This window comes from Myxocyprinus asiaticus, chromosome 16 (genome assembly GCF_019703515.2).
Source record: "Myxocyprinus asiaticus isolate MX2 ecotype Aquarium Trade chromosome 16, UBuf_Myxa_2, whole genome shotgun sequence".
Lineage (NCBI taxonomy): Eukaryota > Metazoa > Chordata > Actinopteri > Cypriniformes > Catostomidae > Myxocyprinus > Myxocyprinus asiaticus.
Window position 1 is genome coordinate 15,022,032 of NC_059359.1, and position 12,814 is coordinate 15,034,845.

At 38.1% G+C, this 12,814-nt stretch overlaps 1 protein-coding gene across 1 annotated transcript in view; it reads right to left on the reverse strand.

The window, feature by feature from the left end:
- LOC127453980 (mitogen-activated protein kinase kinase kinase 5-like) overlaps positions 1 to 12,814 on the reverse strand; it is a 37,984-nt gene that overhangs the window by 17,265 nt on the left and 7,905 nt on the right. Inside the window, exons 11-13 of the mRNA XM_051720853.1 lie at positions 12,537 to 12,586; positions 11,206 to 11,301; positions 1,907 to 1,997 (exon numbers count right to left, since the gene is read on the reverse strand). Coding sequence (XP_051576813.1) covers positions 1,907 to 1,997; positions 11,206 to 11,301; positions 12,537 to 12,586 — 237 coding nt within the window. The remainder of the gene's footprint in view (positions 1 to 1,906; positions 1,998 to 11,205; positions 11,302 to 12,536; positions 12,587 to 12,814) is intronic.

Here is a 12,814-nt window from a genome sequence, read left to right on the forward strand (position 1 = left end):
ATGCAGATATGGGTCAGGAGCTTTAGTGAATGTTCACATCAACCATCAGAATGGAAAAAAATATTTGATTTCAGTGATTTCAACTGTGGCATGATTGTTGGTGCCAGATGGGCTGGTAACTCAACCACTCTGTACAATTGTAGTGAGCAGAATAGCATCTCAGGACGCACAACACATCGAACCTTGAGGCGGATGGGCTACAACAGCAGAAGACCACGTCAGGCACTTTATTAGGACTATAGTGTTCCTAATAAAGTGTATATATATATATATATATATATATATATATATATATATATATATATATATATATATATATATATATATATATATATATATATAATTACTCAAAACTGATGCACAAATATTTGTTGCACAAAAATAATGTTCAGCCAATGCTGAAAATCCAAATATTTCCATTTCCTCTGCCTGGTCGATATATCGGTCAATCACTAACATATGGCAATCTTAAAACAGTTGAGCTGACAAGTTAATAGCATTTGAAACTTTTTGTGAGTTCTTTGAGAAGTAGCCTATTCAACATTTTTACAGAGCAAATGATTAAAATTTAAAGAATTACAAATTAAAAGGACCATGCAGTCACACAACAGCCTGGAAAAGACTAAACTCCCTCCTGCCTACCTGCTCATCAACCTAATTAATGAGATCACCTGTGCCTGCTTGTTAAAATAAAAGCTGAACACAGTTAGGTAAAAAAGGATTAAATTCCACATGTAACCACTACATTCTGCAAGTACTAAACTTGCAGTAAGGAGGACACATGACAGAATCAGTCAACAAGTCAATACTAAATATAAAAAAAGGAAGGAAAGAGCCAGACAAAGGAATTACATTATGGTACTGCCAGTCATATAGTGGTACCATAACCACAGTGGACCATTGCAAGCCTTATTTTGAATGACACACAATGATGAAGGAACTACTATTTATGTAAATGTTCAAAATACTCTCCTATTCCAATTATCATATTTTCTATGAAATCCATAACAACATAATACCCAATTGCAAAATCAAAGCCACAAGAAATTAGTCAACTAATCTATCTTCACCTAATCTATCTAATCTGATCTATTGTGACTGATCTTCAAGGGGTTTTGATGATTTAAAAGAGCCTGAAAACCTTCCAGATGATGTTTGATCTATAATCGGAACTTATACATTAAAGTAATATTCCGGGTTTAATACAAGTTAAGCTCAATTGACAGCATTTGTGGCATAATGTTGATTACCACAAAACATTATTTTTACTCGTCCCTACTTTAAAAAAAAAAGCAAAAATCTATGTTTCAGTGAGGCACTGGGGGTAATGGGGCCAAAATTTGGAGGGCTTAAAAAGGCAGAAATGTGAAGCTTACAATTTTATAAAAGCATTTACATTCATTCTATTAAAACTCATGTATTATTTGAGCTGTAAAGTTGTTTAAATCGTCATTTTAACAGTCGTTTTTGGGATTGTTGACATTGCATCATCATGGCAATGAAGTTGTAAAATTGGCAATAACTTTACACAATAAAAGTTAGTAAACGATTTTATCACACTACAATCATGTTAACACACATATTGTTTTTGTCTTGTGGCTATACTTTTGAAATAGTGAGTATTTTAACGTTTACGGATTGGCCCCATTCAGTTCCTCTGGAACTTAGATTTTAGCCTTTTTTAAAGAAAAGGAGGGGAATAACATGTATTAAACTCAGAATATTCCTTTAAATAATTTTTGGGGGAATGGCTCACTTATTGTTCTCCCTACATATCAGCCTGGGATGGCATAAACTAAAGTATTGTAACATCAAAGATATTATACACCTATCCTTTAAATGAATTGGTTACTGCGCCTGTAGAAACAGTGAGGAGTTAAATGAGTATCATGTTGATTTGTCTCACCTCTATAACTGCTTCCCCTCCCCTGAGAGGACTGGAATCTTCCTCTGGAGTCTCTGTTTGGTGCAACAGAGAGTTCACCAAATCACAGAACCTGAAAAGTAACATACAAATAATAGGGTTAGGGTTTCTGTGTGACTCATGATATTCCAATGCAGCATTTCCTTATTTGTTTTATCCTTATCCATATGCTTAGACTTTTACCATTGCACAATTGCTAATGCTTAATTCAGTGGAACAATAACAAGTAAGATTAGGTCAAATGTAAGATTAGGTCAAATGTGACTTCCTGAACATGCTGAGCTTGATACAAAAGAAGGAGAAGTAATCAGACATGCATTTCAAAGGCTCAGTGGATAGTGTCTAGAGCAGCAGTCTCAAACTAGCGGACCGCAGTCCAGGTCCGGACACAGACTTGGCTCCATCCGGACCGCGAGACATCGTGACAACTGTTGCCCTATTTTATCATTTCTACAGTTTCTAATTGCACAACGCATCAACACATGCAGCTGTACATGCCACAAGCACTCAGAAGCACGGACAACGCTGATCTTTTGGCGCTTTTTTCTTTAATGGCACCAACGCGCTTCATATATATATATATATATATATATATATATATATATATATATATATATATATATATATATATATATATATATATATATATATATACACACACACACACACACACACAACCGGTCAATAGTTTTGAAACACTTACTCATTCTTTATTGTAATTTTTTTCTTCATATTTTAGAATAAGAGTAAAGTCATCAAAACTATAGAATAACATAAATGGAACTATGGGAACTATGTTGTGACTAAACAAAATCCAAAATAAATCAAAACTGTGTTATATTTTAGTATCTTCAAAGTAGTCACCCTTTGCCTAGAATTTGCAGACATTTACTCATTTTCTCAACCAACTTCTTGAGGTATCACCCTGGGATGCTTTTTAAACAGTATTGAATGTTGGACATCTATGTTGGGCACTTACTGGCTGCTTTTCTTTATTATTTGGTCCAAGTCATCAATTTCAGAAACGTTTTTTTTTTTTTTTTTTTAAATAAAATTTTAGTTTTATAATGAAATAAATTAATATGTTGGCACAATTATATTTTTGTCTACAAAACTAATTTCAAACATTTAAGCATATGCCTTCAGATCAAAAGATTTTTAAGATCATGAGAAACATTTCAGTCAAGTGTTTCAAAACTTTTGAGCGGTAGTGTATGTACACACACACACACACACACACACATTGCAAATTCACTCCTCATTGTTGCTCTTCCACATTCTGTAGACAGAAATCCCTGTGGTGCTTACACTATGTATTTTGCTGAAGTCAGGTATGCATCTGTGCATAGACCTTAAGCAAAAGGATTGCGAATGAACGAGTGCAATTTAAAAGTATAGAATTAACTAGAATAATCAAGTATCCAAATCCAGAGAAGATCTCAACTGATGATCAATAATAACTGGAATCTCAAACTAAATTCGAGGTCTAATATAATTGGAGTAAGATAAAATTATTAATGGAGTCAGATTCGGTCTTAACTAAAACAAACTGGTTTAAGACGGCAAAAGCACACGTGCGGCAGAAAAGACGAGCGCGCAGATACCTTCACCACTTCGCTGGATTCCGCCATTGGGCGAGCGAGGTGGCATTTTTACAGTGGTGACCCCGATGTGATCTCCAAATCAGATGAGAGACGTCTTTTTGGCGCAGCATTTGGATTTGTGTGGGCAAAACGTTTTAGCTTCTCCTCCATCTACATCTGTGGTAAGTCAATTGTTCTTTGCTTTTTAAAAGTGTTGAGAGAAAGCATAAATGCTCCCAAATAGACACATTTTGTAGAATGGGTCAGAATACCCATATTTTTAGACTGGAGACCGAAAAATCTGCTGTGGTTTAAGAATTATTAGACAGGTGGGCCTGGGTAGCTCAATGAGTAAAGACGCTGACTACCACCCCTGGAGTCATGAGTTCGAATCCAGGGCGTGCTGAGTGACTCCAGCCAGGTCTCCTAAGCAACCAAATTGGCCCGGTTGCTAGGGAGGGTAGAGTCACATGGGGTAACCTCCTCGTGGTCGCCATAATGTGGTTCTCGCTCTCGGTGTGTTGCGTGGTGAGTTGTGCGTGGATGCCGCAGAGAATAGCGTGAAGCCTCCACACGCGCTATTTCTCCGCGGTAAGGCGTTCAACAAGCCACGTGATAAGATGCGCAGATTGACGGTCTCAGACGCGGAGGCAACTGAGATTCGTCCTCCGCCACCCGGACTGAGGCGAGTCACTACACCACCACAAGGACTTCGAGCGAATTGGAAATTGGGCATTCCAAATTGGGGAGAAAAGTAAAAAAAAAAATAATAATAATTATTAGATAAAACCGCATGTGTATCAGGGAAGTGGTAGCGGCAGTATACGAGGAACGAAATCTCTTGCTCTGCAAATTAATGATCTCTTTGTTCACCCATGCGACAAGAGATCAAACTTAAATTGGAGATATCATCCAAAATTGTATTCTGGTATTCAAGAGAGGACTGCAATTGGAACTTTAATTCTAAAATCAATGAACACTGTCGCTATTGTTTATTTACTTTTCTGCAACGAACTCGCAACATTTCAAAAGAATGAGCAAACGGTAGAAACTATAAACAAATGATAAGTAGCGATTGAGAAATAAAACATTGCAATTCGATGTGTTTGCATATGAAGAGCAAGGCTGGGCAAAACATGGTGATGTGATAAAAAATAAATAGAAACAAAAGAAATGTCACTAGTTTATAAATCAGTAAAGAGTACTATAACAACCTATTTTTAAATTTGCAACTGTGCTAAACACTGCTGTTATCATAGAACACATGAGATAGTTGTTTGTGATACTGCACGTACACACAGGCTAATGCAGTTTATTTCTTAAAACACGACTGTTTCTGCTGTAAGCGTTACAAGCAACACTTAGCTTAGAGGTTGTAGATGCTTCGGGCATTCTAGACTTTTCATTTTGTGTAAATTTCATGTTTCTCTTAAAATTGTTCATCAGTTTCAACTGCAGTATGCTTGTCTTTGATGTTGCACACTATGCTATTTACCATATAGCTGCAGTTAAACCTTACAGAGTACAAAATTCTATGTGACTACCAGTAATTTTACACAATTAACAAACTCTCAGTAGCTTTACACAATTAGCGTTAACCTTCAGCAACTTTAAAAAGACTGAAGAACTTGATTAGGCCACTCAATCAATCAATCGCAAAGAGTGCAACAAGAACACTCTTTGCGCCTTGCATCACCTCCGACTCTGCCCACCCCCCTCCCCCCGAAACCATTTCATATTCAAATAGATTTGCATGAGAATACACCTACTGATATCTTAACCCAAGAAAATTAGAAAATTGCATTCAATTCCATATAGTAAATCGCAAAAGCTCTGCAGCTTGAGCAGAAATTTGACCCATGTCAGTATGTGCCTGCAGTTCACTGGTTATGAATAGCAACATATCCATCAAAGGCTTTCAGCCTGACATGTTGCTGTCCACATAATGCACATGCTCATGGATCTGATACAGGGCCAAATCAAAGGCATGTATTCTCAAAAGAGCAGTGAGATGACAAATATCTCATTCCAGAAAACCTCCAGAGACCAGTAATAAAATTATTTTAAATAATAATATTTTTAATATAATATAATTGTATTATAATCACATTATAATATGCATTATATTATAATGGCCAAGCATGGCCACAGATGGTGAAAGGTTATGCAAGGCATGCAGATGTATGTATATACTATACATGTACATTTGTAATGACACTGCCAACTGAAGAATCTTACAGGCCATGAAAATTCTTGCGATTGAATTTCATTGGTTCGCTTATCAGTGCCAAGAGGGAGGGTATACATTTGTCTTTTGATATGCATCAATGCTGTAAAGACAGTGGCACATGATAACGAATCAAATCATCTCTCGCTGAGAAGCACCAATTCAAATTAAATCTGGAATCAACATTAACTGTTTTTCTCTGTGTTTTTTCCCATTTCAGGTTGCAATCTCATGAGGGACAGATGCCAAAAGGTTTTTGATCCCCCTGCATCAAGCCAGGACAACGGATTGGCCATGCGGGAGATGGGTGCGAAGACAATCTAAAGGGGCCATTCACACCTCACAGCACTACACCATCAAAAATAGCTATATGGCCTCCCGGTTTAGCACCGGAACCAAATTGTGCAACACCAATTGTTCTAGAACAGGTTCCACCCATCTCCCAGACATGAACATACAGAGCACACACTTTCATCATTACACTCTCATGACATCTTGACCTGGTACAGACAGCAAAACTAGCCAAGCTCAACCACTACACATCATGGATGAACAAAATAATGGCCTAGATTCCAAAAGTACTAATCCACTGAAGATCTGGCCTGCCTCTCACATACACATAGCCTCTCACATATACGTCATTACGAACCTGTTTCCATAAAACAGTCATAATTATGGCACACATGACATGCACTATTTACAACTTTCTGACAACATATTTTAAACACTGTAATGTACATGGGACATGTACATGGCTACAGTCACACATCGATGATTGAATTACTAATTGCAAGCAAACTTGCCACCAAAATTTCAAAATTTCCACCTACATATAAATCGAACCAACTGATTGTTGTTGGCATGGTTGCAAATCAGAGGGTCCCGGGTTTTCAACACATCGCTAATAACAATGCAAACGTAATAATTAGTGGGCGATATGAAATGCAGACACTTCTATCGATCCACTACACACTTTGAAAATAGACACGTATCATCGATTGTGACTTAACCAGCAAATCACACGCATTGGATAATTTTGAATTAGCACTGTGATTAATATATGTCTATAACTGTGATACTACAATCATAGAATTATTATTATTACTATGCTTAATGATGTATACCACTGGTGAAAATACTAGTTATACTGACTTTGTGGTATGTTTCCTTTAATTTATACAGAACAAGCATATCAAATTCCACTACTACACATCACAATGGTAGTGAAAAATCAGATAAATCAATTAGACCCCTTTGCATTTTCAAAGACGCACTTGAGACCTGGAGTACCACTTGCACTAGTTGACATGAATCCATTATTTGTCTTTTCATCATTACACAACCTTTTCTCATATCATTATAACATTAAGTTCTTCAGAGTTTCATCTTTACATGGTCATTTAAGATGCTGTTCAGGTGTTTCACACACAGTGATGCATCACCAGTGGGAACTCCTTCACCAATTGAGGTCTGCCTAGAAGACCACCACTGGAGGTGGCAGAGAATTCTTCTAAAAATCAGATCATCAAAGGGAAGCAGGTGTTTCTCCATGATGGAACGACACATCCACTGAAAAAGCCACAAAGGCCTTGATGGACTCGGTGAACTGAACACGTGTTAAGCTCAATCAGACACAGGCAGAGACAAACCCAAACCCGATTATCCACCTGCCGGACCCAAACTACATACACCTGTTGAGCCTAGGTGCTCTGCAGATGCATACAAAGCTCTCTGAACAGCTGCCCACACTGGAAAGACCAAAATGGACTTGGAACGTGAATGCCTAATAGTGATCATAGAAACTATTATGAGTTGCCCGCTTGGCCAGAGAATGTACTGTAAGGCGGGGTGCCAAGGTGTTTGCATCCAAAGGATAAAACTCCCCAGGGAGGCAAAGAGCAAATGTATGATCTCTGAGAAAATCAACATATGAACTTTCTCACATTTAGCATCTTTTCCTGAGGCACCGCACCACACACCAAGCGAAGATTGCAAATTCACTCATTGTTGCTCTTCCACATCTGTCCCATTCTCTCCCCCCTCCTCCTTCTCCTTCGTTCCCCTTCAGCTCAGAATCACCTCAAACTCACCTAAGATCTGTATGTAACAAAATATCATATCCGATGTATACAAATAATGTAACTGCATGTTTGGTATAATTTAAAAGGTCTCATTCTGACTGGTACTATGGTCTCATCCCCACAACAATATAGTATCTGGTAATACAGTTTTAAGAATGTAGACAAATTCTGGCCACTGCGTGGGGGTGCGCCTACCTCCTTGGTCTTTCATCTAAATTACCTTCTGTATGCAGATACAGTATGACCCTAGTTCTTCCAAACCTAGCCACTCCCAAATTCCCTTTGTTTATGTTTTCTCTAGTTTGGGTATTTAAGGAAATGTAACACATTGTTCATGGGAATTTTCTGTAGCCAGAAATCCCTGTGGTGCTTACACTACATATTTTTCTGAAGTCAGGTATGCATCTGTAACACTTAAGATTCATTTTTAAGCATTAGATGTTTTGTATTGATTATTTCTGAATTGATTAATTATATAATTGGCTTGATACATATTTACCTGACAAATAAATTGTTAAACTTGATTCTATTCTAACTTATTCTAAAATTATTGGCTTTAGTAGACTACGTTAAATTCATGTTACCGCAAATCTGTGATCAGGGTTAATACATACTTAGACCCAGCATTTGATGGCACATGAAGCACATCAACTGGGATCTTAAGCTTTCTAATTATCCATTTGGCTTTTGTTAAGTGTAATAGACTTAAGACTAAAGAAAGTACCATCTGGCACAATGTAATATTGATCAACCAGTCCAGATAGCAAAAGTCATGACCCCTGTTTAATGCTTATTCTAGTCAAGTGTAATACTAAACTATAGAACTAAACAAAACTACTATTTGGGTAATGGTATGTTGGTTGGCCTTATCCAACTAGTATTAGTCGTTTACCTCTGTCTAGAGATAATATTACATTAATTAAGTGTATACAGATCTATAGAAACTAAGGAAAACTACTAATTAGAAATAGATAAGCTGCGGTAGTAATCATTCTTTTTAGTATTAGTCGTTTAACCTCTGGCTAAAGATTAAACTGACAAGTTTGTGACCGTGGGATCCATGTACACGGCCCGCATGTGACCCTAAGCGACAGGATTGCGATTGAATGAGTGCAATTTAAAAGTATAGAATTAACTAGAATAATCAAGTATCCAAATCTAGAAGATCTCAATTGATGATCAATAATAACTGGAATCTCAAACTAAATTCAAGGTCTAATATAATTGGAGTAAGATAAAATTATTAATGGAGTGAGATTCGGTCTTAATTAAAACAAACTAGTTTAAGATGCCACAGCCACACGTGCGGCAGAAAAGACGAACGCGCAGATACCTTCACCACTTCCCTGGATTTTGCCATTGGGCCAGCGAGGTGGCATTTTTATACTTCTATGAAACACAAAGGAGATTTTACAGTGCATCCGGAAGTATTCACAGCGCTTCACTTTTTCCACATTTTGTTATGTTACAACCTTATTCCAAAATGGATTAAATTAATTATTTTCCTCAAAATTCTACAAACAATACCCCATAATGTACATAAGTATTCACAGCCTTTGCTCAATACTTCGTTGAAGCACATTTGGCACCAATTACAGCCTCAAGTCTTTTTGAGTATGATGCTACAAGCTTGGCACACCTATTTTTGGGCAGTTTCTCCCATTCTTCTTTGCAGGAGCTCTCAAGCTCCATCAGGTTGGATGGGGAGCGTTGGTGCACAGCCATTTTCAGATCTCTCCAGAGATGTTCAGTCGGGTTCAAGTCTGGGCTCTGGCTGGGCCACTCAAGGACATTCACAGAGTTGTCCCATAGCCACTCCTTTGTTATCTTGGCTGTGTGCTTAGGCTCGTTGTCCTGTTGGAAGATGAACCTTCGCCCCAGTCTGAGGTCCAGAGTGCTCTGGAGCAGGTTTTCATCAAGGATGTCTCTGTACATTGCTGCATTCATCTTTCCCTCCATCCTGACTAGTCTCCCAGTTCCTGCTGCTGAAAAACATCCCCACAGCATGATGCTGCCACCACCATGCTTCACTGTAGGGATGGTATTGGCCAGGTGATGAGTGGTGCCTGGTTTCCTCCAGACCTGACGCGTGCCATTCAGGCCAAAGAGTTCAATCTTTGTTTCTCATGGTCTGAGAGTCCTTCAGGTGCCTTTTGGCAAACTCCAGGCAGGCTGTCATGTGCCTTTTACTGAGGAGTGGCTTCCGTCTGGCCACTCTACCATACAGGCCTGATTGGTGGAGTGCTGCAGAGATGGTTGTTCTTATGGAAGGTTCTCTTCTCTCCACAGAGAAATGCTGGAGCTCTGTCAGAGTGACCATCAGGTTCTTGGTCACCTCCCTGACTAAGGCCCTTCTCCCCCGATCGCTCAGTTTGGCTGGGCGGCCAGCTCTAGGAAGAGTCCTGGTGGTTCCAAACTTCTTCCATTTACGGATGATGGAGGCCACTGTGCTCATTGGGACCTTCAATGCTGCAGAAATTTTCTGTACTCTTCCCCAGATCTGTGCCTCGATACAATCCTGTCTCGGAGGTCTACAGACAATTCCTTGGACTTCATGGCTTAGTTTGTGCTCTGACATGCACTGTTAACTGTGGGACCTTATATAGACAGGTGTGTGCCTTTCCAAATCATGTCCAATCAACTGAATTTACCACAGGTGGACTCCAATCAAGTTGTAGAAACATCTCAAGGATGATCAGTGGAAACAGGATGCACCTGAGTTCAATTTTGAGTGTCATGGCAAAGGCTGTGAATACTTATGTACATGTGATTTTTTTTTCGTTTTTTTATTTTTAATAAATTTGCAAAGATTTCAAACAAACTTCTTTCATGTTGTCATTATGGGGTATTGTTTGTAGAATTTTGAGGAAAATAATGAATTTAATCAATTTTGGAATAAGGCTGTAACATAACAAAATGTGGAAAAAGTGAAGCGCTGTGAATATTTTCCAGATGCACTGTATGTAGAATATTAGCCTCAGTCACCATTCACTTTCATTGAATGGATAAAGATGCAATGTAAGCGAAAGATGACTGAGACCAACTTTCTGGCAAACATCTTCTTTTTTTTTTTGTGTTCCACAGAAGAAAGTAAGTCACATGGGTTTTGAACATAAAGAGGTTGAGTATGTGATAACAGAATTATAATTTTTGTGTGAACTATCCCTTTAAGAATAATGTGATATTTTTAAAACTCTGATAATGCTCTAGGCACTATCCACTAAGCCTTTGAAATGCATGCCTGATTACTTTTCCTTCTTTTGTATCAAGTTCTGCATGTAGGCCAAGTAAACCTCTAGTAAGTGTTCTGCCGAAAACACGTGATTCAGCTCCTTGCCTATGTTGTCCTTGGCAGCGTGTCTGAGCAATGTGTATGTGGGTGGAGCTCACCCTTTACAGTGAAGATCGCTGGGAAAGTACAACTGGAAGTCATCAGAATTGTACAGGACATACAGGAAGCAGCTACGTTCATCAAACTTCGAGATGCTGCAAGAGTGGAATTAAAGGGGACAGAAGATAAACAGTTACTAATCAGCACACTGCTAAGAAAATAAAATATCACAGAAAAATGGGTCAAGGTTAAATCTCTCTCTCTCTCTCTCTCTCTCTCTCTCTCTCTCTCTCTCTCTCTCTATATATATATATTGGATTACTTATATATAGGTTGGACTACTTTTCTAGGTGGATAAATGTCTGGTAATGTGTTAACAGTGTAATTCCTGTGGGTGGATTTTGCTCCATGTAAACAGTGGACAGGGACGTCACATCCCTTTCTTGTATCCTTGCACACATATCAAGTGAAATATAATGGGATTAACAAATAGCATGAGTTGGAAGCTTGGATATAACTGCACAGACAAGGTTAGAAAGTGACTATTGCACCAGTCTCAAGCTAACACTCAATGTTTTAGAGTTACTGTTATAGTTTGACAAAGTGACAGTTGCATATTTCAAACATTTATTTGCAGTGCTGTTGTCTTGCCCCATAGACTTCCGTTGTAAGTGCTTTACAGTAAACACATTGTTCATTTGTTTTTACAAATTGAGGGATGTTGAAATCTCTTTGTGGTAATCGACAGCATGTTACATAGTTTATAATGCATAAGATGTATTTAATCACAAATATTTATAAGTAAAAAGTCAAATTCAAGCACGAGGTCATGGAATCAGCTTAGATGCCTCTAAGTGGAAAGATTAGGTAATATTAAAGTACTACAGGTTCCACTATGAGACACTTCGTTATGTTTAGATTTATATAAATAAGGTCCTTCTGTGTGGAAACATTAAGTAATCTTACAGGAACACAAGCACTGCTATGAGACAATTTATTTACAACTGAAACAGATAATTTTTATCTTTCTTTTACTCTGATGGTAAATATTAAAATCCAGAACGCAGTAGGTCATTTGTATCACAATATGAACTCTAAACAAGTTGTCCACTGCCTTACGGGCTGAAAACAGGAACCAAATGAGGTATAAAGTACAAAGAGACATTGACCTATAGCGTAAAAGGCTGGAAAGGAGATAACGGTAGGCCAAGCAAAATGTGAGGACATTTCGAAAAAAGCACGATTCATAGTAAATCTGTGGCCTCTTACCAAAACAGAGCGGCCCCAGTGCGGCTAAAAACTGCTACATGGAATCTAAACCTTGTTTCTCCCTCCATGGAAATGAAAAACAGAAAAAATAGTGCAGATGACAGAATTCCCAAAAGCATACCTTACTCCTCGAATCGTGGATGCTGGGAAAGTCCACTCATGCAGACCTTTCTGGGAAAGCCAAATAAAGCACATTACACTCCCACAGACATGCACACAATGTAGATTTGTATTGCTTAAAGGGATAGTTCACCAATTTGTTTTAATTCTGTTATATTTTACTGACTGTCATTCCAGACCCATATGACTTTCTTAATTGCATGGATAATAAGAACCTAGCAGAATGTCCAAACTGCTCTTTTCTCTGTAATGAAAGTGAATGGTGACCATCGCTTCCAT